Source organism: Mesoplodon densirostris, chromosome 15 (assembly GCF_025265405.1).
Source record: "Mesoplodon densirostris isolate mMesDen1 chromosome 15, mMesDen1 primary haplotype, whole genome shotgun sequence".
NCBI lineage: Eukaryota > Metazoa > Chordata > Mammalia > Artiodactyla > Ziphiidae > Mesoplodon > Mesoplodon densirostris.
The window spans coordinates 27645456-27671226 of record NC_082675.1 but is presented as its reverse complement, the minus strand read 5'-3'; the positions used below and the strand labels follow the sequence as shown (position 1 = coordinate 27671226).

At 59.5% G+C, this 25771-nt stretch overlaps 1 protein-coding gene across 6 annotated transcripts; it reads right to left on the bottom strand.

The window, feature by feature from the left end:
• Nucleotides 1–211: 211 nt before the first annotated feature.
• Nucleotides 212–25186, bottom strand: TANGO2 (transport and golgi organization 2 homolog). 6 transcript variants are annotated; one of them, XM_060119161.1, is made up of 9 exons: nucleotides 25136–25186; nucleotides 16729–16826; nucleotides 10513–10601; nucleotides 6053–6172; nucleotides 5549–5663; nucleotides 4526–4596; nucleotides 2180–2333; nucleotides 1635–1739; nucleotides 212–1145 (listed from the first exon to the last, which is right to left on the bottom strand). In XM_060119161.1, the coding sequence occupies exons 2-9, from the start codon at nucleotides 16782–16784 to the stop codon at nucleotides 1025–1027; spliced, it is 831 nt and encodes a 276-aa protein (XP_059975144.1). In that variant the 5' UTR covers nucleotides 16785–16826; nucleotides 25136–25186; the 3' UTR covers nucleotides 212–1024. The 6 variants fall into 6 exon arrangements, with proteins under 6 accessions (XP_059975144.1, XP_059975147.1, XP_059975146.1 ...); XM_060119164.1 differs by lacking the exon at nucleotides 25136–25186 and adding an exon at nucleotides 24868–25116; XM_060119163.1 differs by lacking the exons at nucleotides 6053–6172; nucleotides 25136–25186 and adding an exon at nucleotides 24868–25116.
• Between the last annotated feature and the right edge of the window lie 585 nt (nucleotides 25187–25771).

The window sequence follows — 25771 nt, the reverse complement described above, 5'->3', positions numbered from 1 at the left end:
CCACGGTCCAGCCCGTGTGCACAGCTCCCCGGGGCTCCCACCTGCACCTGGATGAACTCCTGGCTTCCGTCACAGTGCTCAGGAAAGCCATGAGCAAAAGGGAAAAGTGGAAGAGCCCTGCACTGGGGTCTGGGCCCCAGGAGCTCCTGGGGGCTCCCGCACAGCAGCTCTGGTCACCCTGTCACAGAGTCAAGGGCCTGGAATGCACTGGCTCACCACAGCCTCAGAGTTTTATTATCAGCATCTCACATTCAAGTACAGAGTCTTATTATGAAGTTTAACTCCCTAGGAGAACGGAAATGGCAGGGGCAGCTGTGTCCCCTCCCTGAGATGGGTCTGCCCGGAACCCATGACCCCCCTGCACAGGTGGAGGCCTGAGAGCCTGCCGAGGCGGCCCGTTGCACATGGATGCCCCCTCACAGGATAGCTCCACGCACAGGACCCCTCGGCACCCACAGAACCACCGGACCCACCCAGCGGCCTGTGCCTCCGCTATGCAGGTTTTCCTCATTCAAATGTGGCCCGTGTCCTCTCCAAGAGCAGGGCTGGTGGTCAGGAACTGGCTACGCCCAGGAGAGGAGGGGCCGCTTTGAAACAGACATCCACTCTTGTCAGGATCACAGCAAGACTCACTGGCCAGAAGCACGTGTGGGTGTTGAGAGGCACAGCTCTGCGTGTCTGGCTCGCATGGGGGGGGGGCATGCCTGAAGCGTGTGCGTGTCTGAGCACATGTGAACACGTCTATTGCCTGTAACGTGTGCGTGCATGCGTGATGGGTGTCACGTGTGCCTTGTGTGAGCTTCTGTGCATGGGCCGGGGGAGGCACGGCACACCTGGGCCTGCCGCACACCTGGCCATGGGCCTCTGTCATTTCCACTGGCACAAGGCTGGACCCCGAGCTTGACATGGGGATGCAAAGAGTTCACACACATCAGAGGGCTCTGGCCCTGGGGGACGCTGGCCGAGTCACAGGCAGTACCTGTGACAGGGCCTCCCGGGAGCCCTGGCCATACCCGGGTGGGGGTTAGCTCTGCAGCCTGAACTCGTGGGTGCTGGTCTCCCAGCAAGAGGGGTCCGTGCCCAGCATGCTCCGCTCTGTGAAGGTCACGTGCCCATCTGCATCCACAAGGATGACTGTGTTGGTTCTGAAAGAGAGCATGAAGCCTGTGTTCAGCCCGCTGCCCCTGGACCCCTGCACGCCAGTCAGAGCCCCAAATGGATCAGACCAGAGGTGCAAGGGGCCTTGCTGGGCACTGGCCTGGCTCGAGATGGGTCACAAAGAGCAGCAGCCTCAGTCTCGGCAAGCAGAGGGTCCCCTGTGAGGCATCAGGGCCCTAAGCCGCAGGCCCTGCAGGCCCCTGCCCACAAGTCCTATCACCTCCCCTCTGAAACACCCCCAGGCTGCCCTGCCCACCCTCTGCAGCACGCGCCCTGATTGCCCACCACTCTCAGCAGGGTGGGCCCTGGGCTGACCAGGCACTTCCCTGCTCAGAACCCCCAGGGCTCCCAGCACCACCACCAGGGACTGCCCAGACACCTGCAGTGGCTTCTAGACAGGGTGGAGGTGGGGAGGACCTGGGGAAGGTGGGCTCCTCCAGGGAGAGGAGGGCGCACCAGCAGCCCATCCGTCGTACCTGGTGCCGTAGTCTGGGCAGCGCACACACACAGCCGCGTACTTGCTAAGTATGGGCTGCACGTACTCCCTGCCCTGGTCCTCGATGGCCGGGTCCGGCAGCTGCCTGAAGGACAGAGGAGGGGTCAACACTGGCCGCCCCCCACCTATCCCCGCCAACGCTCAGCCACAGCCCTGCAGCGCCTGAGGAGCCCACCAGCCTCAGAGAGGGGCTGGGGGAACCACAAGGGTTGTTCCGGGCACTTTCCAGGTCAAGGTCTGAGGAGCCCACCAGCCTCAGAGAGGGGCTGGGGGAACCACAAGGGTCGTTCCGGGCACTTTCCAGGTCAAGGCCTTGAACCTCCATCTAGCCTTTCACTCAGGGCTCCATTGTGGGGGTCAGTCCCTGTGCTGGGGCCACCAGGAGCTTCCCAGGGCCCAGGGACACGAGCTCATGGGCTCTGTCCAGTCAGAGCCGTGCAGGCACTGTGGAAGGAGAGTAGCCACCTCTCAGAGCCGGGGGGGCGGCGGGGGTTGGTGTGTGTGTGTGTGTGGCATGGCACTCACGCCTCTTCGTTGTTGAGCACGTCCAGAAGCTGTGCGGCCAGGGCGGCCTTGGGGAGCGCCTGGGCTCGCTCCACGGCCTCCAGGAAGAGCCGCTTTCCAAAGCACAGCTTCCTCCAGGGCGTCTCCAGCAGCGCGTTGCTTAGCCCGTAGGTCCCTGCAGGAGGGGTTGGCTCGGCCAGCATGGGAGGTTGGGGGGGCTATGGCCGGAACTCCACGCACCCGCCCCTTCTCTACATGCGTCCAGGAACTCGCCAGGCCTCGGGGGTGGGTGATCGGAATCAACAGCGGAGAAAGGTCCGTCCATAAGTTGGGGGGTCCACCTGAGAAGGTCAAGGCTGGGAGCACCACAGCCTGAGGCCAGGAGGTGGCCCACCAGGGTCAGCCGGGGTCAGGGAGCCCGCTACCTTGGCAGGCCCAAGGTGTAGGCCAGGTCCCTGGCTGGGGGCGCTGTAAGGGCTTAGAGCAAGTTCCTCAGGACAAGTTCTCAAGAAGAGGCCCAGCCTCAAGGTGGAAAGGCCCCCAGAGCCTCTTCTCAAGAGGCAGCAGGGGCAGCCAACCCGGAGCCATGCGGCCTGAAAAGATGCACCAAGGACAGAGAGCCACCACCCTCTGCTGCTACCGGACTCTGGGCCAAGTCTGACATGACTACTGCCACTTGGCTCTGTGGGGCCCATAGTCACGCCGCCAGCCACAGCATCACCGTGCTGCATCCATCAGGCACCTGGCAGCCACATGCAAAGAACAGAGCAGGACTCCCACCGTGCACCACACACAAAAAGAGTCCATTGAAAACATCTCAAAGACCTGAACATGAGAGCTAAAACCAAGTAGGGGAAAATCTACACAACCTTAGATTAGGAAATGACTTCCTAGATGTGATACCAAAAGCATGAGCAACAACAATAAAAAAACATAAAATTGGACTTCATCAAAATTTAAAATGATATACTTCAAAAGAGACCAACGAGAAAGGGGAAAAACCCACAGGATGGAAGAAAATATTTGCAAATCATGTAACTGATGAGAGACTTGTATTTAGAATATATAAAACAATTCTTACAATTCAATAACAAAAAGACAACCCAATTTAAAAACAAGTATAGGACTTGAATAGACATTTCTCCAAACAAGATACACAAATGACCAACAAGCACATGAAAAGCTGCTCAACGTCATTAACCATCAGGGAGATGCAAATCAAGGCCACAGTGAGACCGCATCATACCCCAGAACAGCTGCGATCAAAAAGTCAGACAGTGACAAGTCTTGGCGAGGATGGGGAGAGACTGGAACCTCATAAGTTGCTGCTGGGAATATAAAATGGCACAGTTGCTTTGGAAAACAGTCTGGCAATTCCTCAAAAGGTTAAATGGTTACCTTATGATCTAGCAACTCCACTCCTAGGTCCACACACAAGAGAAATGAAAACGTTTCCCCACAAAAACATATAACAAACGTTCACAGCAGCATTTTCCACAATAGCCAAAAGGTGGAAACAACCAAGTGTCCTTCAGCAGATGATGGATAAACAAAAGGCAGAAAATCCACACAATGGAATATTATTCAGCCATAAAAAGGAATGGAGCCCTCACTCACGCTACAACATGGATGAACCTTGAAAGCATTACATAAAGGGAAAGAAACCAGACACAAAAGGCTACGTATTGCCTGCATCTGTTTATGTAAAATGTGCAGGATGGGCAAATCCACAGAGACAGAAAGGAGACTAGTGGTTTCTAGGGGCCAGGGGCAGTGCCAGTGGGTGTGGTTTCTTGGTGAGGTGATGAAAATGTTCTGGAGTTAGATTTTGGTGATGGTTGCACCACTTTGCAGATAGAGTAAGAACAACTGAAGGCACACTCTAATGAGTGAACTGTATGACATGCGGTTATATCTCAATGGAGCTGTTGGTTTTTTTTTTTAAGGGACATGGATCAGGCGCGGCAGGCTCAGGGATGAAATAGGACGGAGTTCAAAATAATTCCTTCCAAGCAGCAATTTAGCAGAAAAGAAGCATCTCTAGTCACAGTTGAGGGCATCACGGGGTGGTTTCCAGATGCTTCCACAAAGGCCACAGAATTGCGGGGGGAGGTCTCTGCATCCTTTTGTGCCTTTTAGCTTCCAATTCTCTCCAGACAGCCAGGGACTCGGTACAGGGGGAAGGCAACCTAACCTGTGGGCAGCCTCATGTGGACCAGGTGAGGCCATGGCCACTACTGGGCACAAGGTACACGAACGGCCGAAAAACAGCCCCAGGAGGGAAATCAGCAGGGACCCGGTCCCTAAAAGTACTGGGGTCCCCACAGGAGCAGCCCCACCCTGTGCCACCCGCCAGAGCAGCCTCACCTGGCGCCAGGGCAACAGGCTCACGCTCCCCCCGGTTTCCATAGTAGCAAATGACATCTCCCTTCTCTGTGCTGCGGACCGGAGGGGAGACAGGGTCAGACGAGAGCCACAGGGCGTCCCCAACCCTCACCGCCTGGCAAGCCCCACAGCCCGGGCCCCAGCACTAGGGTGGCACAATCCGTGCAGGCACCGCTGTTGCTGAGCTACCTGCCCCCCACCCCGCCCAGCATCTCTCTGTGTGCCAACATGGGCCTGGCCACACCCCAACTGCCACTTCCCCACGTGGCCCCAGCCTCCTGCAGAGTCCCAGCAATCTGACTCCTGAATCTCACAGCCAGCGCAGGCGCCCTAGACTCGAGGGTCTGCACCTCCCTGGGGGACCTGCTCCTCCCACCTCTAGGACAGGCCCCTCTGCCCCTGCTCCTGCCCTGCTCCCAGCCATTCTGCCCCACCCCGGGTGGAGAAAGCTCCCGGCCACCATATCCTCTGGCAACAGGGCCCATGGGTGGCATGGACAGCGTCATTGCCCCAGGAGCCGTCTGCCGAGCCCCTTGCAGAACCCGACGTGAGCCTCGCCACCCACTCTGCCCAGCACTCGGCAGTGCCCGACCACCATGGGGCCCGGGGTCTCTGTACCCAGCTGTGCCTGCACTGCCTTCTCCACCGGGGCACCTCTGCCACCAGACCACAGGGCAAGTGAGGTATGGCTCAAAAACGGGCTCCTCAGCCACAAAAGCGGGGAGGAGATGAGACGGAGGGGCCGATCTGGCCCGCGTACACCCCCGGCCCTACTCCAGCTCCCACAGCAGGAGCTGGCGGCCCTCACGCTGCCCCAGCTTGGCTCCCTGAGTCCCCAGGACAGTGGGTCTGGGAGGGGCTTGGCCCTCGGGACGCTCCCTGAGCCCACCAGGTGTAATGTCCACAGAGAGGCTGCCACAGATGCCCCGGCTTCCGCTGCCTGCAGAGCCTGCAACCCGGCCCTGTGCGGCGCCTGGGGACTGCATCCCCAGCTGATAGACCCACCTTAGGTCGGCCGCTATGAGGTTGAAGCCGTTGTACAGGTGGCCCTCTGTGGAGACCTTCTTCAGGTAGGACAAGCTATCCACGTCTGAGGTCAGAAACTGAGCCACGAGTTCACCTGTGTCAGGGGACACATGCCCATGGCCGGGGCGGTAGGACTGAGCCCCTCTCCCGGGGAGACTGACGGTCCCCTATGGGACAGCCACACCTCAGTGACCTGGCAGCCAAGGAGGTTGGCACCAAGAACTATGATTTTGAAAATTTTTCCTGTTGTGCCCTGACAAGTCCAGCACGAGGGGAAACGTCTTCAGTGCGGACAGTATATGTCCACCAGACTGGCAGTGACAACACGGCAGTTGGGAGCCATGCCATGGCCACAAGTGGGAGCCATATGGCCAGGCCAAGGGTGGCTCCTGGTGTTGCCAGCCAGGGGGCTTCAGGGCCCCTATTTTCGCCACTCCTCCCGTCCTTCCAGGTGCCCAGGAAGCACCTCCCACTGCCCCGTACCTCGGCCCCGGGCATCCCGGTCCAGCCGTGGCTGCAGGTAGTTGGTAAGTGCCGCCAGCTTTCCCCGCGTGTTAATGCCCAGCCACGTGCCGCCTTCCTTGCCTTCCTCCATGTCCAGCCCTGCGGCAACAACAGTGTCACCACCAGCCCAGCAGCCCTTGTGGTGAAACGGGGGCTGGAATTCCGCAGGCTGAGGCAGCCCCTGGGAGCCCCGGCCCCTGCACAACATATCCTGGTGCCTGGGTAGGCATCAGGCTGGGGGCACAGCACCACCTCTGTCGCAGAAATCACGCCAGGCCCCAGCCCCGCATCCTGACCAGGTGTAGGGACACCAGCTGTCCTCCCTAGGCAGGACCCAGCCCTCGGTGGGCCCTTCACTAGGAGCCCCGCAGGCTGCAACCCTCCATAACCATGGGCCCTGCCACAGGGCCAGCAAGGCCACTACAGCCCCAGGAGAGTGTCTTCCCAGGCCAGAGGGGCATTTCACTTGACAACTGGAGTGAAAATAGCTAAGTCGGGCTTCCCTGGTGGCGCAGTGGTTGAGAGTCCGCCTGCCGATGCAGGGTACATGGGTTCGTGCCCCGGTCCGGGAAGATCCCACATGCCGCGGAGCGGCTGGGCCCGTGAGCCATGGCCGCTGAGCCTGCGTGTCTGGAGCCTGTGCTCCGCAACGGGAGAGGCCACAACAGTGAGAGGCCCGCGTACCGCAAAAAAAAAAAAAAAAAAGCTAAGTCATTAACATATTATTATTATAACATTAATAAGTTATAATAGTAGAAGAACTAAAAGCTGCAAAGATCTGAAAGAAGCAAAACTGTCCTTATTTGTACAAGATAGGATCATATGTGAAGAAGACCCAAAAGGATCTACAAGAAAAACCTACTGGAGTAAGTGAATACTTGGCAAGAACTGGAAAATGAAAATTCAATTAATCATTTACAACAGCACTGAAAGATTTTCAAAACACTTAGGAAAACGTTACAGGAAAGACGTGTGTGCTGAGGGATGGACGTCAGGCAGACCTAGTTGAAGGAGGAGCCTTGTTCCTCGCCCGGGAAGCTCACATGGTTAAGAGGACAATTCTCCCAGAGTATGGAGAAAAGGGAGCCTCCTGCACTGTTGGTGGGAATGTAAATTGGTGAAGCCACCGTGGAGAACAGTATGGAGGTTCCTGAAAAAAACTAAAAATAGAGCTACCATATGATCCTGCAATCCCACTCCTGGGCGTATACACAGAGAAAACTAATTTGAAAAGATATATGCACCCCAATGTTCATAGCAGCACTATTCACAATGGCCACAACATAGAAACAACCTAAATGTCCATTGACACATGAATGGATAAAGAAGATGTAGTACATATATACAGTGGAATATTACTCAGCTATAAAAAAGAACAAAATAATGTCATTCGCAGCAACATGGATGGAAATTATTGTACTGAGTAAAATAAGTCAGAAAGAGAAAGACAAATATAATATGATATCACTTGTATGTGTCATCTGAAATATGACACAAATGAACATATCTATGAAACAGACTCATAGACATAGAGAACAGACTTGTGGATGCCAAGGGGGAGGCGGGTAGGGGAGGGATGGAGTGGGAGTTTGGGATTAGCAGATACAAACTATTACATATAGGATGGATAAACAACAAGGTCCGACTGTACAGCACAAGGAACTATATTCAATATCCTATAATGAACCATAATGGAAAAGAATATACACATATGTATGTATAACTGAATCACTGTGCTGAACAGCAGAAATTAAGACAACCTTGTAAATCAATTGTACTTCAATAAAAAAATAAAACAAAACAAAACAAAAAAAGGATGACAGTTCTCCCCAAATGACCAAGAGGGTGACCATGATCCCAGTGAAGACTCCGTGGGCTGGTGTTTATAGAAATTCATAAGCTGGCCCTGAAGTTCAGGACGTCCACAGCAGTCCCAACAAGCAGCAAAGCCACAGGGCTCACCTCAGCTGGTTCCCAGCCTTGCTCAGAGGCTGCAGCACCCGAGACATGTCACTGGGACACAAGAGTCCACAATGGCCCCACACGGATGTGATCAACTGACTTTCAGCCAGTTTGCCGTAGTCATGCACAGGCCAGAGGAGGCCCACTGGTCGGTGCTGCGGGGACAGCGGGAGAGGTGGGCGTGGCTCAGTCCCTGCTTTGCACCGCGTGCAAAGTTTAATTTGAGACAAATCACAGACCTAAGCATAAACCCAAATCAGGAGGCTTCCAGAAGCACAAAGAGGAAAATATCTTTACGACCTCATGATAGGCAAAGACTTTGTGGGTAAGACACAAAAAGAACAAGTCACAAAACAGAAGATAAACAGCACTTCATTAAAATAAAATATTCTGCTCACCAAAGGACATCATGAAGAAAATGAGACAGTGACACAATTATCCAGCAAAGGATTCACATCCAGAGCACAGAGGCCTCTGACAAACCAACAACTAGAAAGTGAATGAAGCTTCCACATCTGGCCAAACAACAGAGTCCAGACAAGGAGGATACCACGGTGGAATTTCTGGAGATAAAAACTACAGTGTGTGAGATGAAAAATAATGCAGAATGGGATTAAAAGCAAATTAGACACTAAAGAAGAAAAGGTTAGTGAACATGAGTAAAGGATATGGCGATAGAAACCACCTAAAAAGGAGCAGGGACAACAGAGGGCTTTTAAGTGAACCAAGCATAACCGAAGGGCACGACCACTTCAGATAAACTGACACACGTGTGACTGGGGGGCTGAGGAGAGACAGCAGGAGACAGAGGACTTGAAGAAACAGAACCCAGAGGTTCCTGAACACCTAACAAGTCCCCAGCAATGCTGATGCTGCTGTTACAATTCTGTGCACGCTGGGCGATGCCAGACAGAGGGAGAGGGTGGACCTTGGGGTTTCCCAGGCCTGAGCCGGGCGTGGTGGCCACAGGTCCACCCAGCACTGCGGTGCAGCAGGGCCACCCCCCCACCTGGCAGGACCTGTATCAACGCACTAGGGGCCGCCTCCAAACCACTGCAAAGGGGGAAGGACTTGAGTGGCTGGGGCTCCCCAGTGGGATGGGCACTGACCAGGGCAGGAAGCATGGAGCCCAGGGGCCAGGACGGCCGAGGGGCCCAGGCAGGCTCACCCTTCGTCTGAGCCTTCATGTCCTCATCTACAAAGTGCCCCAGCAGTGCCTCCTGCCTCCCTCCCGAAGGATCAGCTCCTCGCCCGTCACCTCACCCGTCCTGAGCAGCCCCCACTTCAGCCTCCCATGCGTGCCTTGCAGCAGTGACACACACGGCCTGCCCTCTCCCCACGACCCCTTTGTTCTGTCCTAGCCCAGGATGGTCCTGGCCATGCACACAGGCTCCCCTCGGACCCCCTCCCGTGGCCCAGCAGACCTGCCACTGGACCTCTGGGGGAGCCATGGCCGGCCTGGCTGAAGACCCCACACACATGACCGCTGTGCCCAGAGCTCAGGCAGCGGGGGTCTGCCCGCCAGTCCCACCCCGCACTCCCGAGCAAGCAGGTATCCAAGGTCTCCTGAGCAGCTTCTAGTGAGGCCGAGACCCAGCCTCACCCTCCTGCACTCCCACCCTCCTACCCTCCTGCACTCCTACTCTGAGGGCCCCGCTCACAGCTCTCCCCACCTCCTTCCAGACCCCCATTTTGGTCTCCCCACTCCCATCCTCCTCCCACACAGCACCACTGCCCAACCCCAGTCCACACTGGAGGCCTTCGGGGATGCTCCAGATGAGCTTCCAGGCTCTGCAGGCAGAGGGTCCCTGGCCCGGCCGACACCTGTCTGCACGTCCTCCGAGTGGCCCCTGCCTGCAGGGATAGGAGCTGCTCCCTCCAAGGGGCCCACGGAAGCCACCGGCAGGGCAGGCGGGGTGTGGTCGCCTCCACTCCACCCCATGGGCTCCTCATAGGCTCCCCCAGCCCTGCCAGCCAGGCCTCTGCTCCCCAAACTCAGGCCGCTCTCCCTGGGGCAAGGGGTGCATGTGTGTAACAGAATCACATGCACAGGGCCTCCCTGGTGGCGCAGTGGTTGAGAGTCCGCCTGCCGATGCAGGGGATACGGGTTCGTGCCCCGGTCTGGGAGGATCCCATGTGCCGCGGAGCGGCTGGGCCCGTGAGCCATGGCCGCTGGGCCTGCGCGTCCGGAGCCTGTGCTCCACAACGGGAGGGGCCACAACAGTGAGAGGCCCACATACCGCAAAAAGAAAAAAAAAAAAAAGAATCACATGCACATACACATGCATGTACACACACATGCGTGCACGCACGACCATGATGCTCCGAGGTGACCGGTCTGAACTCATGCCTCACACGAGACCAACCACAGCGGATGGTGGCTCCAAATACAACCCCCACCTTCCAGCTGCTTCCCCCGGGGATCCGGGCACGTGAAGCTGAGTGGACGGTGCTGGGTGGACGGCGGGGACACTCACCGCTGAGGACCTCGTTGTTGTTCCCCCAGAAGTCTGCAGCCCTGGAAGGTCGGTGGTAGAACTCGTCCCTGTTGGCGGCCAGGATGAGCCTGAGGAGAGAGCATGGCTGAGGGTCTCACGTGAATGTGGAAGAGTCACGTGTTTCCTCTCGTTACCAAGACAACGCACCTTGGTAGGCAGCAACGTGGGCAAGTCCCAGAGAGGACGGGAACCCGCTGGGAGGAGGAGATGGGTGGCTGCCGGCTCAGCCCTGCTCGCTCTGCCACCCGGAACAGGACGCTGGGCGGGCATGTCCTCCTGCCCTTCGGCCCCTTCCCTGAGGACACCCTGTAAGCCTCCCACCAGCGCTCAGGGACTCCAAGGGCTGCTCGGTCCCGCGCTTTGGGGTGTCTTTGGGAGAGAGCGAGTGAGGACTTCTCTGTGTTTCACTAGTGTTTTTTTTTTTTTTTTTTTGCGGTATGCGGGCCTCTCACTGCTGTGGCCTCCCCCGTCGCGGAGCACAGGCTCCGGACGCGCAGGCTCCGGACGCGCAGGCTCAGCGGCCATGGCTCACGGGCCCAGCCGCTCCGCGGCATATGGGATCCTCCCAGACCGGGGCACGAACCCGTATCCCCTGCATCGGCAGGCGGACTCTCAACCACTTGCGCCACCAGGGAGGCCCTCACTAGTGTTTTGTATTATGAATCAAACAAGTATTTCTTTGGCAATTAGGAAAGACGTTGATGTTTTCAGGGCCCTGGTTTTGAGGTAAGAAAACGAAGTTTTCGGTCAGCTTTGCCATTTAAAATAACTACAGGGGCTTCCCTGGTGGTGCAGTGGTTGAGAGTCCGCCTGCTGATGCAGGGGACATGGGTTCGTGCCCCGGTCCGGGAAGATCCCACATGCCGCAGAGTGGCTGGGCCCGTGAGCCATGGCTGCTGAGCCTGCGCGTCCGGAGCCTGTGCTCCGCAACGGAAGAGGCCACAACAGCGAGAGGCCCGTGTACCGCAAAAAAAAAAAAAAAAAAAAAAAAAAAACTATGAACACAGACGGTGACTGAGTGGGCAGGGTCACCCCACAGGGTCCCGTAGACCCCGGGGTCTAAGAGTGGCCGCCGAAGGACCCTCCAAGCACCACAGGCGGGCGCGGCACCTAGGGCCACAGTGGGTCTGAAACCAAGTTCGCTGAGTCAGGGGTTAGATCCTCAGAAGTCTTCAGAAGTACTGTTTGCATCGACTCATTGATTTCATGAATATCGGCTTGTGGTAAAATGTGAATTAACAAAGACACAAAATTGAAGGCAAAACCAGTGCTGGCATCCCAGAGCCCTAGAAGTGTCTCGCCTGTGCGCATATGTTACCCCCCACCTGTGCCTCCCACACCACCTCGGCCACAGGCGCTGGCACCGCCAGGGACCACCCTGGAAGCCTCACCACCCTCAGGATGCCCGTCTAGCCTGTGACCTGGCTCTCCCTCCACACAGCTGGCTCTAGGGCTGCACCAGGTCCAGGCGCAGGGGGCAGGGGGTTCAATATCCCTGACACAAGCCGCAGCCGCTCACAGAAGGATCCTCTGCAGCTCCAGCTGCCAGGCCCTGACCCGGACCCCACCCCCTGCCCCTTGCCATGTCTGCCCTGTCCCCCTGTGACCCAGTCCGGAACCCATCCTGGCAGAAGCTGGCTAAGCAGCAGTCAGGAGAAGGACAGCGCAATGCCCCCCACACCCCGGGTGGGGAGACTTGGCTGTGGGGCCTGGGCCCCCCAGAGGGTGCGGTGGCTCCTGTGCCAGGATCAAGCATCCTCCTTCAGGTGCCCAGCGCCCCTCACCTGCCCGCTCGCCTGACCCCTGCAGTTGTAGGGGACGGGAGGCTGAGCCCGAACCAGGCCGGTGCCGTGGCTTCTGGTTCCCATTCTTGTGAAGACTCCAGAAAGGAAAACTTAGGGAAAAGAACAAAGCGAAAGAGCAGTGCCTCTGTCCCCTTACTCCAACTGCCCATTTGTAGAAAAGAAGCGAGACGTTTGCTAATTGCTAGGAGCCTGAAGCGCTGGGTTGCTTTCATCAGAGTCGCTGTTTAGCCGAACTGCTGGTGGGCCTGATGGTACCACGTGGAGGCTCCAAGAGAGAGGAAGCCCCTCACTCCTCACCTCCGAGTCCAACTGGGCACAGTCATGGAAAGGGTCTGTCACCATTTGAGGGGTGGGTCTGGGCACAGTCAGGGGAGGGATCTGCACACCACGGTGGGGGGAGGAGTTTAGCAGCAGTGACGGGTGCACAGGCCAGGGTCCAGTGAAGTGTCCAGTAGTGGCAACCTCCGTGGAAGCCACCCCAAAGGGCAACAGCTGGCCCAGCAGTCCCTCCAGGTGGAGCCAGTAGAAGCATCAGCCTTTGGGTCTAAATGACATTTTGACAAAGAGGGTGGTGACGTGACAGCCATGACAGTGCCATCCTGACGGGAGGATGCTGGTCTTCTATGCAGCCAAACACCTGCACAAATGCGGCAGCTTAAAGCAACGCCCGCCCATCATCTCGGCCAGGTGCTCAGCCCCGGGATGACACAGGCGCTGATCAGCAGGGTCTCCGCTGTTGCAGGGGTCAGTTCCTTGAAGCCATGTGACTGGGGCCCCTGGTCTCGCCTGCCGTGCGCCGAGGTCACTTGCTTCCTGGAGGCCGCCCTCAAGCTCTGGCCACGGGCCCCTCCAAGGGCAGAAGCTTACTCCCTGAGGAGGGGCTGGTCGCTCTGCGGGCCGCCCCGATGAGGTCAGGCCGACTCAGGACACCCCCATCCCATGAACTCGGGGTCCCCTGATTCGGGACTTTCATCGTGTCGGCAAAATATGGAGGTTCCAAGTGCTGGGCAACCTCAGACGTGGTGGGGGGTGCGGTGCAGAGGCTGGGACCCCCCCAGGGGCAACCCCAGGAGGGTGCGGCACCTGTGGGTGGGCAGGTATGCAGCCTGGAAGGCAGGTCAAACCCAAGGGCGCCTGGGGGATCATGCTGGGCAGTGCCTGGGGGGACATGGCAGTGGGATATGATGGGGGAGGGCTGCCACATCTGGAGGGATGGGTGCCCCAATATGGAGGGCAGTGGGCTGGTGACATGGGGGTGGGATGCAGGTGAGGGGTCCATGACAGTCACAGCCCAGCCCAACATCAGGCCTGGAGCTGCTCTGCAGAGGCAGTTCACATGTACTCCCGGCCACACTGGGCTGTCTCCCCTCCCTTCCCACACCCACGAGGGCATTTGGCTGAATAGCCCACAGGACACACGCTCTAAATCGGCTGCAGCCCAAGGAGGGGAGAGAGGTTTCAAGAACCCCGCAGGCACGGCAGGGCTGGCACGGCTGGCCTCATCTTTCAGGAACTAATTCTAGGGAAGCCAGAAAACAGGTTCCCGTGAGACTGGAAAGGACAAAGCCAGGAGCGGCACCACCCACAGCATCAGAGTGAGGATGTCCCACTCTGTCCTGCAGGGCAGAGGTGATCTGTGTAGATCAGTGCTTACACACGGCAGGGATGGCCACAGACCCAGATGGAAGAGTCCTCTGCAATCAGCTGACCCTGGAGCATTACTGACACAGGGGTGACCTTAGCTCACAAACACAGATGAAAACAGGTGTGATGTCAAAGGTGCCGGAGCAGGGGACTGTGTGGGTCCCAGGCCCTGGACAGGCTTTGTGGGCAGCGGCGTCCAAGTGGACGGCGGCCCTGGGTCTGGGCCTTTCTGGCTGTGGGGAGAGGACCTAGTCTCAATGATGCATGACGACGAAGCACCACAAAGACCCACTCCACCACCCAACATGAGGACACGGACCAACGCCGCAAGGAGCCTCTGGCACAGCCATCAGAAGACACACGAGGAAATCAACTTGGCGGTTCCGTGTGATCCAGGATTTTCTGATTCTGGGTATATACCCAAAAGGGCTGAAAGGAGGGCTGGGACAGGTACTTGTACACTAATGTCCACAGCAGCCGAGAAGCGGGAACAGTACAGGTGTCCGCCGACAGGATGGATGCAGACGCAAAACGTAGTCCATCCACACAAAGGAACATTATTCAGCCTTAAAAAGGAAGGAAATCCTGACACATGTTACAATGTGGATGAACCTTGAGGACATTATGTTGAGTGAAAAAAAGCCAGACACAAAAAGAAAACATATGATGCTACTTCCATGAGGGACTTAGAAGAGCCAAGGTCATAGAGACAAAAAGGAGGGTGGGTGCCAGGGGCTGGGGAGGGGGAGGGGGAGTCAGTGTTTGTTGGGGACAGAGTGTCAGTTTGGGAAGATGAGAAGGTTCTGGTGACGGTTACATGACAGTGTGAATGCTTAATGCCGCTGAGCTCTGCGATTAAAAATGGTAAATTTATGTCATGTATACTTAACCACAAACACACACACACACAAAGTACACTTCTTCTTCTGACATCACTGGGTGGGGGGCCGGCAGTGAACACAGTGATGGGCACTGGGGTGGGGGCAGAAGCTGCTGCATTGCCAGCCAGGGCAGTGACAGCTTAGGTGAGAGGGAGCCCAGGTGAGGACAGCCAGGCCTCCTGGCTCTGAGCCTGCCCCCCCCAACTCCAGGAGCTGGGGGCCCCTCCTTGGTCTCCCATGGGCCAGGGTCGGCTCACCAGGCTCTCCTCACGGCCCTGCTGCAGTGTCCCTCCTACAGCAGCCCCACCCCCACTCCTCCCGTCCTAGTCCCACATCACACGTGAGAGCTGCCCACCCCAGAGCCGGAAGCCCCTCTCATCCTCCAACGCCATCAGGCTAGGACAACATTTGAGATCAATGCTGAGACCGAGTCCCAGCCCGGGAGCTGTCAGAGGCAGGTCCTGGCAGGACGCAGGCTCCCCTCCCTGTCCCTTCCATTCCTTCTCACTCCCAGGAGAACAGGGGTGACCTCAGGGCTTGGCTGAATCCGTGAGTAAGAACCAAGGCAGCCATGGACTCGGTGGCCATCAGGCCGCGTGTCCTCACTTGTCAGGAGGAAGGAGTGCCACTCTCAGAGCGGGAGGCGACAGCGCCAGTGATCCATCCACCTGTTGCCTCAGCCCCACTCCCGCGCTTCCTGGGGGCTCTGCAGTGGCTGCGGGTCCAGTTCTGTCAGCAGAGGGCGCTGGAGGGACGCTGCAGGGGGAGAGGCTTCTCTGCCAGGCTCTGGGTGCGGTTTCCCCAGCAACAAGCGCCCCAGACAACGGCCAGCGTGAGCGGAGCGGGCAGACTTCCAGCAAGTGCCCAGAGAGCTCCCGGCCGCCCGGTGTGCCACGGCTGTGCCCCCAGCAAGGTCTGGGTCTCAGCCCAAGGATGGAGGACAGGCTCTGCCTCGGGCACCCCGATCCCACAACAGTTTATGTTTCCACGAGTTAGACGTTCCCTGCTCGAATCACTGCTCCGGGGTTCTGTCCCCTGGCTGGACCCCGACTCACACGGCATGCTCTGTCGGGGGCTGTTCAGGGCCAGCTCCCGGCCCCCAGCATGGCCCTGCTGCCCACTCCCCTGCAGGAAAGGGACACTGGGCACCCCTTGTTCCCCGTTCCCCAGCCTGGAATGAGTTACTTCAGCCACACATCAGTAGCACGGAATCCCAGAAGCCAGTTGAAATGTTCCAGATCTTGAGATGATGTAAACTTCTTAGGCAGTCGCAATAGTGGCTCATCTGTGGTTGAGGGTCACATCCCAGCCTCATTCTCCGTGTGGATAAATGTCGGTGGATTCCCATCAGGGTGCCGGGGAATGGAGGGGCGCCGTCCAGAGCCGGGGGTCATAGGGAGGAGAGGAAACCGGACCGTGTGTGGCCCCTCCCTGGCCTCGGCCTCCTGCCTCCTCCAGCTGGTCCCCCAGCTTCCCTGACCCGCCCCCCACACTCTGCCCTCACCACCCAGACTGCTCACTGGCCACAGGCTCCAGCCCCACAAGCCAGGTCTCGCTCCTTGTCACTCTGTTCTGTTGCCACCTGATCCCCAGTCAGAGGTGCAGGGCTGTGCTGGACCCACGTCACTCCCCCATCCTGCCCACGTGGCCACCTTCAGCGGCTCAGTCTTAGCATCTCTGCACATCGACTCAGGGTCCCTACCCACACTGAGTGGCCACTGTGGGAGAGGGCAGGGCAGGGCCCGGGCAGTGTGTCCCAGGGCCTGGCCTCTGCCCCCAACCCCGCACATGGAGCCCAAACAGGCACTGAGGATGCCGTGTTCCCAAGACCGAGCAGGATAGCAGACGTAGCACGAGGGGGTTACCTGTACGCATTTTTGGAAACGGGGCGAGGATCGAACTTAAAGAAGATGATGCACATGGGTCCCCAAGGGGTGGCTTGGCTCACACGGGGTAACGAGGTCTGCGGGAGAAGGAAAAATGAGTTGAGTAAATGGCAGACGATAGAACTGCCTCCCAAACCTGCAAAGCTCCCTTGCCCAAATGGAACGGGCTCACGACGCCCAGGCCCTCGCTGGATGAGGAGACTGCGTGTCGGCTGCCCTGACACTCGCCCATCTCTGTAAACACGCTCCTGGGCGCTGGCCAGACATCCCCCTGACGCCTGTGACCTCGTTGGCCCTGGATTGTTGGCAACTGCTTCTGGTTCTGGGGTCTGAAACGGAACCCTTCCCACCTTGGGCTTCACAGGAGGATGATCCCACCACACCGACCCTGGCTTCAAAGCCATGCCAGCATCGTGTGGTGGGTGGGCGGGCGTGGTGGCTCTGGCCACCGTGCAAAGAGAAGCCGAGGAGGGGCCGGAGCCCAAGGCCAGCACCACAGACACAACCGTGGCTCAGAGCCACGCAGTAGCTGCCCAGGGCACGAGGCCTTCGGGCGTCCCACCCTCCTCTCACTCGTGCTCACTGGTCTGGCTGGCGTGGGTGGCAGGGGCAGGGTTCACTCCACTACTTTCCCTGTCAGCCCCCACGGGCCCTGGAGGGACCCCCAGGATTCAGCCCTGTGTTCCTCCAGGCACAGATGTGGTGACAGCCTCAGAGGACCAACTTTTGTGGCTGTGCAGCTGAGGCGCTGCCGCGGCGACGAACACCATCTGCAGCAACCCGGGGCGCTAGGGGACGTGCACCATGTGAGATGGGCTGCCAGCCGCTGCCCCCCCACCCGGGACGCTGGGCCACATGCAGTGCTGACGCAGAAGGGCCCTGTGCAGAAGGGCTCCCCAAGGTGATGGGAACAGGCTGGGTTCCCCCCAGGGCGGCCTGGTAGTGTCCACTGGTGGCCATCATCCCAGGAGTGCCTGATGATCCCAATACTGGTAGGCAGACTGTTGGGACCGACCTCCCTGGTAAAGGTAACTCCAAACGCTTGAAAGAAGGTGAAAAATCTTAAAAGCAACCAAGAGCTGACAAGATTGTGCAGGATTTAGCCAACATCTCAGAGAACACAGGAACCCAGAGAGGAAAGGGAGCAGAGTACAGCAGCAGTTCCTGCCCCAGGGCACTGGCCCATGGGGCAAACCAGGCTCTGGTGGCCTCAGGGGTGAGGGAGACAGAAGACACAGCCCAGGGCTGCCCCAGGACAGGGACCTAGGGTGGGGGGGTTGTATCCACAGCCACACCAGGGCCGCAGGGAAGGCGCACAGAAGTGGGGGTGGTCCCTGAGAAGCTCCATGTGCAGAGCTAGGCCACACCGGGGGTCCAGGGACTTGGTCTGATGGGTGTTGGCACTGGCAGTGCCCCTGGGCACCAGGCAAACCAAAGTTTTCCTCTTCATCACAGACTTCCGAGAAGTCTCACAAATAATTTCAAGAACAAAAAGCAGTACAATAGAAAGAACCACATAAAACAAAGCACCACAGCAAGAACCAGCAGTAGTCCCCACACGTCCCAGAAACCAGCCACTGAGTGCAGGAGAAAGGAGCTCAGGAATATCTGCAGGGAAAGGACATGATAAAGAGTAAACGGGGGGTCTACCCCAGCACCAGAAAGACCCCTTAGAAACAGCAGCCCCAGTAAGTACCACTTAAAACTTGGCAGAGAATGTTGGAGCAGATTAGGCACAGAGAATGAGAACCACCCAGAACGCAGTGCAGGGTGATGGGAAGCACACTGGGCATCACAGGGCCTGGTCATCCCACCTGTCCCGTGTAGCTGGCGGGGCTCCCAGCACCTGCCACGTGACCAGAGTCCAGCACAGAAGACACAGGTCCCCCACCCTGAGGGGGCTGGTCTCTCCCAGACACAAGGATGCTCCACGCAAGGTCGGCCTGTGTCATCTGTGGCAACCAGGCTGGCCAAGGTCAATGGGAGAAGCCCTGCTGAGATCCCACCGCCCCTGGGCCCTCCAGGACAGAGGGCTGCCTCACCAGGAACACACTACTCTGGGCCATCAAAGGAGGCCAGCATGCCTGCCATCCCCCCCACGCCCAGCCCAGGCTGCATGACCGGCACTGGGTGAGGTCGCTGGCCACCGCTGCTCACAGGCCAGATGCAGAGCCCCCCAACTCGGCTGCAGCACCCCGCCACCCTAGCTGGCCCAGGTGGGTGGCAGACAAGCCCTCCAGAAGGTGGTGGCAAGAAGGGCTCCGTGGTCAGAGGAAGGCTGCCGAGAGGTCTCCGGGCAGCTTGCTGCCAGAGGTGTGGGCGCGGAACCCAGGGCTGCGGCCTCAGTGAAGAGTGAAGACGCGGTCATTGGGAGGGAAGGACCAGAGGAAAGCCAGCCCCTGGGGAGGAGACCATCAGGAACTGCCTTTCTCTCCAATCCCTCACCCCCCACTCGAGCCAGGCCCGCTGCCAACTGGCCCCTCCCCTTCCCGCTTCACTCCCACCACCCCCAGCACCCTCCTTCGCAGGTCCTGTGGGTGCAGGGCCCTTCTCCTATCCTGCCCCCACGCAGGCCGAGCTCCAACACCCTCTTCGGGGCCTGGTGAGTCCTCCCTGACACCGCTGTGACTTTCGGGGCTCCCAGAGCAAGCCCTGGACACACCACTGCCGTCCCACCACTGCACTGCAGCGGGGCACTGACTGGGGCATCCTGCCTGGGGCGCTCCGCCGCTGGGAAACACTCCCCTCCACTCCCAAGGCTTCCAAGGCCACGGAGTGGGAAGGTGAGGTGGGTGGAGCAGTTCAACAGGTCCCACTGCTCCAGGTAAACTCAGGGCTCCTCCTCACCAGGTGACATCTAAGCCTGTCAGGAGGAAGTCACCCTGAAGAGCACCTGGGCTGGCAGGTGCCGAGGGACGGGGGTCGACCGGGGCAGAAGCGCGCCGGCTTATCTAACGCCATCCCCACCCCGCCCGTCTCCACCTGGAGCCCGGGGTGTCCACACGCCCACGTCAGAGCTCTGTGGCTGCTGGGGCTGCCACGAGGGCCAGGTGGCCAGAGGCAGAGGCAGAGCCAGAGGTGGGCAGGAAGGTCCCGGGGCCTGAGGAGGAGCCTCATCCACGGGCCTCAGCGACCACAGGGTGGACGCTGCCTGGAGGTGGGCAAAGTCTGCAGCTTCAAGCGATACAGGAAGCCGTGCCGGCCCAATGGGTGTGGAGGCCGCTAAGGTGACGCGCACACCCCGACAGGTGTGCGGATGACAGTCGGATGCCACACGCCTGCCCTCTGCAGGTGAGGGGGCTCCCTCCCTCCCCCTCCCTCCCCCTTGCTTGGCCCCATGGCAAGCAGGATGGCAGTGGGGGACCCAGGCCAGGAGAGCAGGGCCCCCACCCGATGGGGCAGGTGATACACTGACCTGGAGGAGGCCAGGCCCCAGTGCCACGGGGCAGGGGAGGGACAGCTGGGGACCCCCTTCCCAGGTCGGGCACATCCTGGGCAGGCTCCTCTCTCACCAAGAGTTCAGGTGGTGCCAGAGGCCACACGGGGGCTCTGGGGGATGGGGGTGCCTGCTGGCTGCACTCGGGGTGATAGTGTGGGCACACGTGGGGTCTCCTGACCCCTGTACATGCTCTCAGGATGCCCCGGGCACTGGACCTGCCCATCTGCACCCCCTGGCACACGAACGAGCTGCTCCAGCCATGTCATGGAGATGCTCTGCAGCCAGCGTGCTCCTGAGCATCCCTGCTGACCCTCCCCAGGTGCGAGCAGCCCCCAGGAAAGCTCACAGTGGGGCAACCGGCTCTGTCCTGGCCACAGTTCTGGAATCACTGTGCCCATGTGTATCTCGCTGGGGGGCTGCCTTACAACTGCCTCGCATACAGGGGTGCAGCCAGGCCTCAGACGGGCCCCCACGGAAGGAAGACCCCAGACGGTGGCCTGGGCTGAGGGGAAGCCTCATGGGCAGGAGTCTGAGGGGGCCTCCCGGGACCGGAGCATGCAGGCTGTGAGATGGCCGAACAACCTGACAAGTGCCCGGGGTGCCCACGTGGCGTGGCAGTGGGTCCCTGGGCCTGGTGGCGGAGAGAAGCCATCTTTGTCAGCACTAGGGTTGGGGAGCATGTCATCTTGTGCTCACCGCAAGGCCCCGAAGGAAGGGCCCCGCCCATGGCTCCACGTACTCCACAGATGTATGCTCCATCACATGCACAGGACCCCGCCACCCTGTCTTCTTGCCACCTGGCTGTGCAGTTCGTCCACGCCCGGGGTAGCGGCGTCCCCCACCCGCCTGCTGCTGCCCGGGGCACGTGCGTCTTCTATCCACTCTTGCCATCCAGCTCCCACCCATGCAGAGCAACACAGCGGGGCCCGGCACGCACATTCTGCAAACAGGCTGAGGACCTTTCCGACAGGTATCTTCCGGTCTCCCAGGCAGACACCCGGGAGGCAGAATCACTGGGCAGGTGACGCTCTTAGATGAGCATGCTCGGCCGACTCCCTCCAATGTCTGGCGCACGGGTGTCCAGCACGATGGGACCCGCCACTGCTCCCCCTACCCTTACCGCCGTGGCAGGAGATGCTCAGGTGGTCTGCTGGCATCCCCCAGCAGCCACTGGCACACCGTGCCAGGATCCAGGGCCTCTGTCCCACAGTGCGGTGGCAGTGGGGTGGGGTGGCCCATTCCTCTGCCTGTGCTGCCTCCATCTGAACCCATCTGTCCTTCCACAGCAAGTCCCCCCACTTGTACTGCATGGCTCTCGCCCTCCTCATCCCAAAGCAAGAGCCCCTTTCTCTTGATTTCCGTGCGTGGTTGCATTTGGGCTTTGTTCTAGGATGTATCCAGGGTCTGCCTATGTGGGAGGTGTGAGCCACGGACCCCCATGCTTCCCAGTAGACAGGCATGCTGTCTGCCACCACCTGGGCCATGCCCTGGACACCCCACCACTCGTCCCCTTGGCCCCTGAGCTTCAGCACATGCTGTGGTATCTGGAAGGTGAGTCTCCCTCTTGGCTTTTCACAGAAGCTTCTAAAACTCCGACTGATCAGGGCACACCAGGCACTGTGGGGCACCCGTGTCCATGAAGTGACACAGATGAGGAAGTCCACAGCCCGGAGCTGGAAGCCAGGCTGTCTGTCCAGAGCAGTGTCCACCTGCCTGAGCAGCGTGGGGCAAAGCGGGACCCCACCCATGAGAGCATACCACTCGGTGCTTGTACGAGGCAAGGAAGAAGCAGGACTCATGCGTGGGTACAGAAGTCAGGGCAGGCCACCTGGCCAGGGGACAATGGAGACCCACAGGGAGACGTCTGGGGGCTAGTGATGGTGTCCACACCCTGATCTGGATGGCGGCTGCATGCTGGGCTCACTCTGCACCGTCCCTGGAGCTGGACATTGCACACTTCCGGTAGGGAAAACAGGATCATCCACCTGGAAAGCTGCCCATGAGGAGAACATGGACAGACCCTGCCCTCCTTCCCCACTGGCTTTGAGTTGCTACTCTGGGTGGGGGGCACTGAGGGGTGAGGCAGGAAGAGCAATTCTTGGGAGACCGGACAAGGCGGATCCAGCCCCAGCTCAGAGCTCTTCAGAACAGGACGGAGCGACCAGGCTGCCCTGAGTTCTGCACAAGGACCCACACACTCAGGTGACCACCGGATGGAGTGGTGGCCTGTGCCCTCAGGGAGCACTTCCCTCTGTCAGACACAGAGGGGAGCATGCTGGCCAGAGGCAGCGAGGAACGCGGGGACACATGTGAGCAAGCAGGAACAAAGGGGCCTGGGCCAGCAGGACAGTGAGGCCCCGGGTCCCAGCAATCAGTCTCCTCTGGCTGTTCCTTAGGGCTCTGGGCAGGGGGTGACGGAGCCCTAGAGTCGGCGACCCCACTCCTTACGCCCAGCACCGCACACATGTGGAGGAATGCGGTCAAGGCTAGCCAGCCTGTCCATCTGGCCTTGAGCAGAGGAGCTGGGCACCCCACCCACCCTGCACAGGGCAGAGCAGGACGGCAGGAGCTGCTCTTTACAAGTGACGTGTGACGTCCCCCCAGGCTGCCAGCAGAGGAGGTAAACACATGGGAACACATTGTCGCTGTTCTGGAGCCTGCGCTGAGAAAGCCCTGCCATCCTAATCGTTCCAAGCAGCCCGCCGCCACCCCCCAAACACCGCGCCCTCCTCCCCGCCCACGACCTAGAACTCCACAATCTACGCTCTGTCATCTGGCTGATAAGTAGCATTTCACCATGACACATTTTCTACGGCGACACTCTTTCCTGAGTTCTTCAAGATGTCTTAGGAGCACTAATTCAGCCTCATACCAAGTATCATTGTCCCTTCAAGGTTCAAAAGGGCAACACAGATGAGGGATACAGTGAGCCACGGCGAGCTCTGGATGCTCCGCACCCCCGGCCCCTCCTGGCAGGAACACAGCTTCCCCACAAGGCGGGGGCCAGCCCGGCCTTATGGCGGCCCCTATGGCTCACATGGTGAATAGGGGAGGAAGGAGGCATTCCCACCAGCCCCTCGAAAGAGGGTGGAAGCAAATACTTATAGTAGGCATGGTCCTGAAGACCCAGCAGAGCCGCCCTGAGTACCAGCCAACACCAGGAGGTGCGGGCTGGCCTCTTTACTTTTAAGCATGTATCCATTATTTCTTCAACCTAAAAAAAAAAGTTGAGAGGGAAAAAAAAAAAGGCTTCATCGATACCCTGAAAAGGGAACTCAGTGGTCCAGGGGTGACCTCATTCTCTCGAGCCCATCACCAAACCCCGAGGTCCAGACCAACAAACTGTCCTGAACACCGGCTGACATGTTGCCAAAGAATGGACCCAGTCCTCACACATCTGGGGTGTCAGTGACGAGTGTGGCCCTATTTGTAGCAGCCCGCCTACCTCCCTGCCCTGGGCAACTGACATCCTCAGAAACAGCAGCATCCACGGACAGGTGAGTGGGACTGGGAGGCGCCTTCTAGAGCAGCAGCCAGCACAGGAATAAGTCCCCACAACACCACATGTGACTACACCCAGGGTAAACATGATCAAAGTGACAGCCCAGAAATGAAAACACAAAGAAAGTGTGAGGCAGTAATACGGCTCAGGGGCTGGGCAGCGGGGCAGAGCTGACAGCTAGTGGCCTGGTCTGAGGGGCCTACATTCTGCAGACACACCAGTAACACACAGCCACAGGACTGCAGGACACATGCTTTTGAAGTGAATGGTCAGGGATCCAAGAGGGTAGGAGCACAGGGCAACACGCTCCGCCCACTGGGAGCCCTGGGAACCTGGAGAGGGGGGAACAGAAGCTCTGCTGTGTCCACCTGCCAACACAGCCACCCTCCTGCAGCCCCACCCCACACGAAAGGTCACCCGACACAGGAAGGTTCTTGGGAGAGGGGCTCAGGAGGAGAGGCCAACCCTGGCTCTTACTGACCTTGGGAACACCATTGGCCCTCAGCCTGAGTTTTCTTTGCTGTGAACGGTGTCTGGCCAACAAACACTTGCCGTGAAAGGCTGCCCAGAAGACTAAGGAACAAGCAGCAAAAAGCGATTCCCAAGAGCTACCAGCTGCAGGCGCCCCTTACAGCACCATTACTGCACAGCTGCCGCATGGAAACAGCAACAGCAAAACAGCAGTGGGCAGGTCCGCAGCAGGATGGCAGCGCAGGCCTGGCTGACCATGTGACATCCCCAGTGGAGGACAGACGGGTCTTGAGCCTCAGGGACCAGTCCAAGGCCAGAAGGCCCACGTCAAATCTGTGGCCCAGAGGCCAGCGTGGTAGCTGCTGGGCGGGAAGACGTCTTAAAACCCAGAGGCTACAAGGCCTTGCCCAGCGTGCAGCCCTGCCCAGTCCCCTCCCCTGACGCCCTGGGGGGAAGGTCTGAGTACTGAGCCACCCCAGGAAGACCGTGTCCAGACGCACAGATGACCTGGCACTTGCTGCCTCCCCGGAGAGACATCAGCCGTCACCCGCAGCAGGGCGCAGGGAGGGAGCAGCGTGACTCAGGGCTCTGGGGCCGACAGCCGCGTAGCCCACCCATCGTCGCCCCGCGGTGACCGCGCAGCTCCCGGCCAGCCAGTCTGCCCCACCGAGGGACACCGGCCCTGCCTGCGGGGCCCACGACCCACCCAGGCGGGGACACTGGAAACGCCTTCCAGGAATGGGAGGGACGCTCCTTCGGCCGGGGTCGGCTTGGTCTCCCCGGACCGGCCGCTGGATTTGCATTCACCGCCTCGAGAAGGGGAAACTGAGGCAGGGCGGGCTGTACGACCGCTTCCGACTCCGCGCCCCACTTCCCCAGACCCAATTCCCGACTCCGAGCCCCGAGCACCGCGGGGAACGCAACCGGACACCAGCCGCCGGCCACCCGCCGCCCGTAGTCCACCGCGTACTCACCGCCTCCGCCGCCGCCGACTTCCGGGTGCTGCGCCCGCGCGCCGCCGCCACCGCCCAGGCCCCGCCCCCCCACCGTCTGCGCGCTCCCCATTGGGCAGCGCGGCTAGGGGCGGGGCGGCGCGCCGCGAGCCGGAGCACAGTTGGCTGCGCCCACCATCGCTCCGGGCTGCACCTCCCGGCGCCCCGCCCCCGGGGCTGCGCCAAGCGCCCGGCTGCGCCTCGTGACCCCTGCAGCCTTTGCAGCTCGTCTGGTTCGGACACCGGCCCTGGGCCCTGCCCTCGAGGACATGTCACCTGCCCGCCCAGCGTCCCGCGCTGCGCGGGGCCCTGCTGGAGGCTCTTCAGGGATGCTCACTGGTGGGGCCCTGCTCGCCCACTCCATGCCTCTGAACTGGCCATCTTTCTCATTGCACCCTGACCCCTGACATCCCTGCCAAACTCAGGACAGACCCTGGACCGGCCACTGCAACCTTTAACCCACCTCGAGGCTGTTCTTCAGGGCCGGCCCCAGGATGAAGGGCTGCCGGCTTGATCTGCACCGGGTTACAAGTGAGCAAGAGGCTGGGAAGGGGCACTGACCGTGCCCTTGCAAGAGGACAGAGTCGTTCACTGGGCTCCCTGCACACATTGGCCTCT

Excerpts from the sequence above, each read along its gene's own strand:
- TANGO2 (XM_060119158.1), bottom strand. Across the intron at positions 2,334-4,525 it reads GCCTGTTGCCCTGGCGCCAG|GGACCTACGGGCTAAGCAAC; the intron begins GTGAGGCTGCTC and ends CCCCTCCTGCAG. Across the intron at positions 1,146-1,634 it reads TGCCCAGACTACGGCACCAG|AACCAACACAGTCATCCTTG; the intron begins GTACGACGGATG and ends GCTCTCTTTCAG.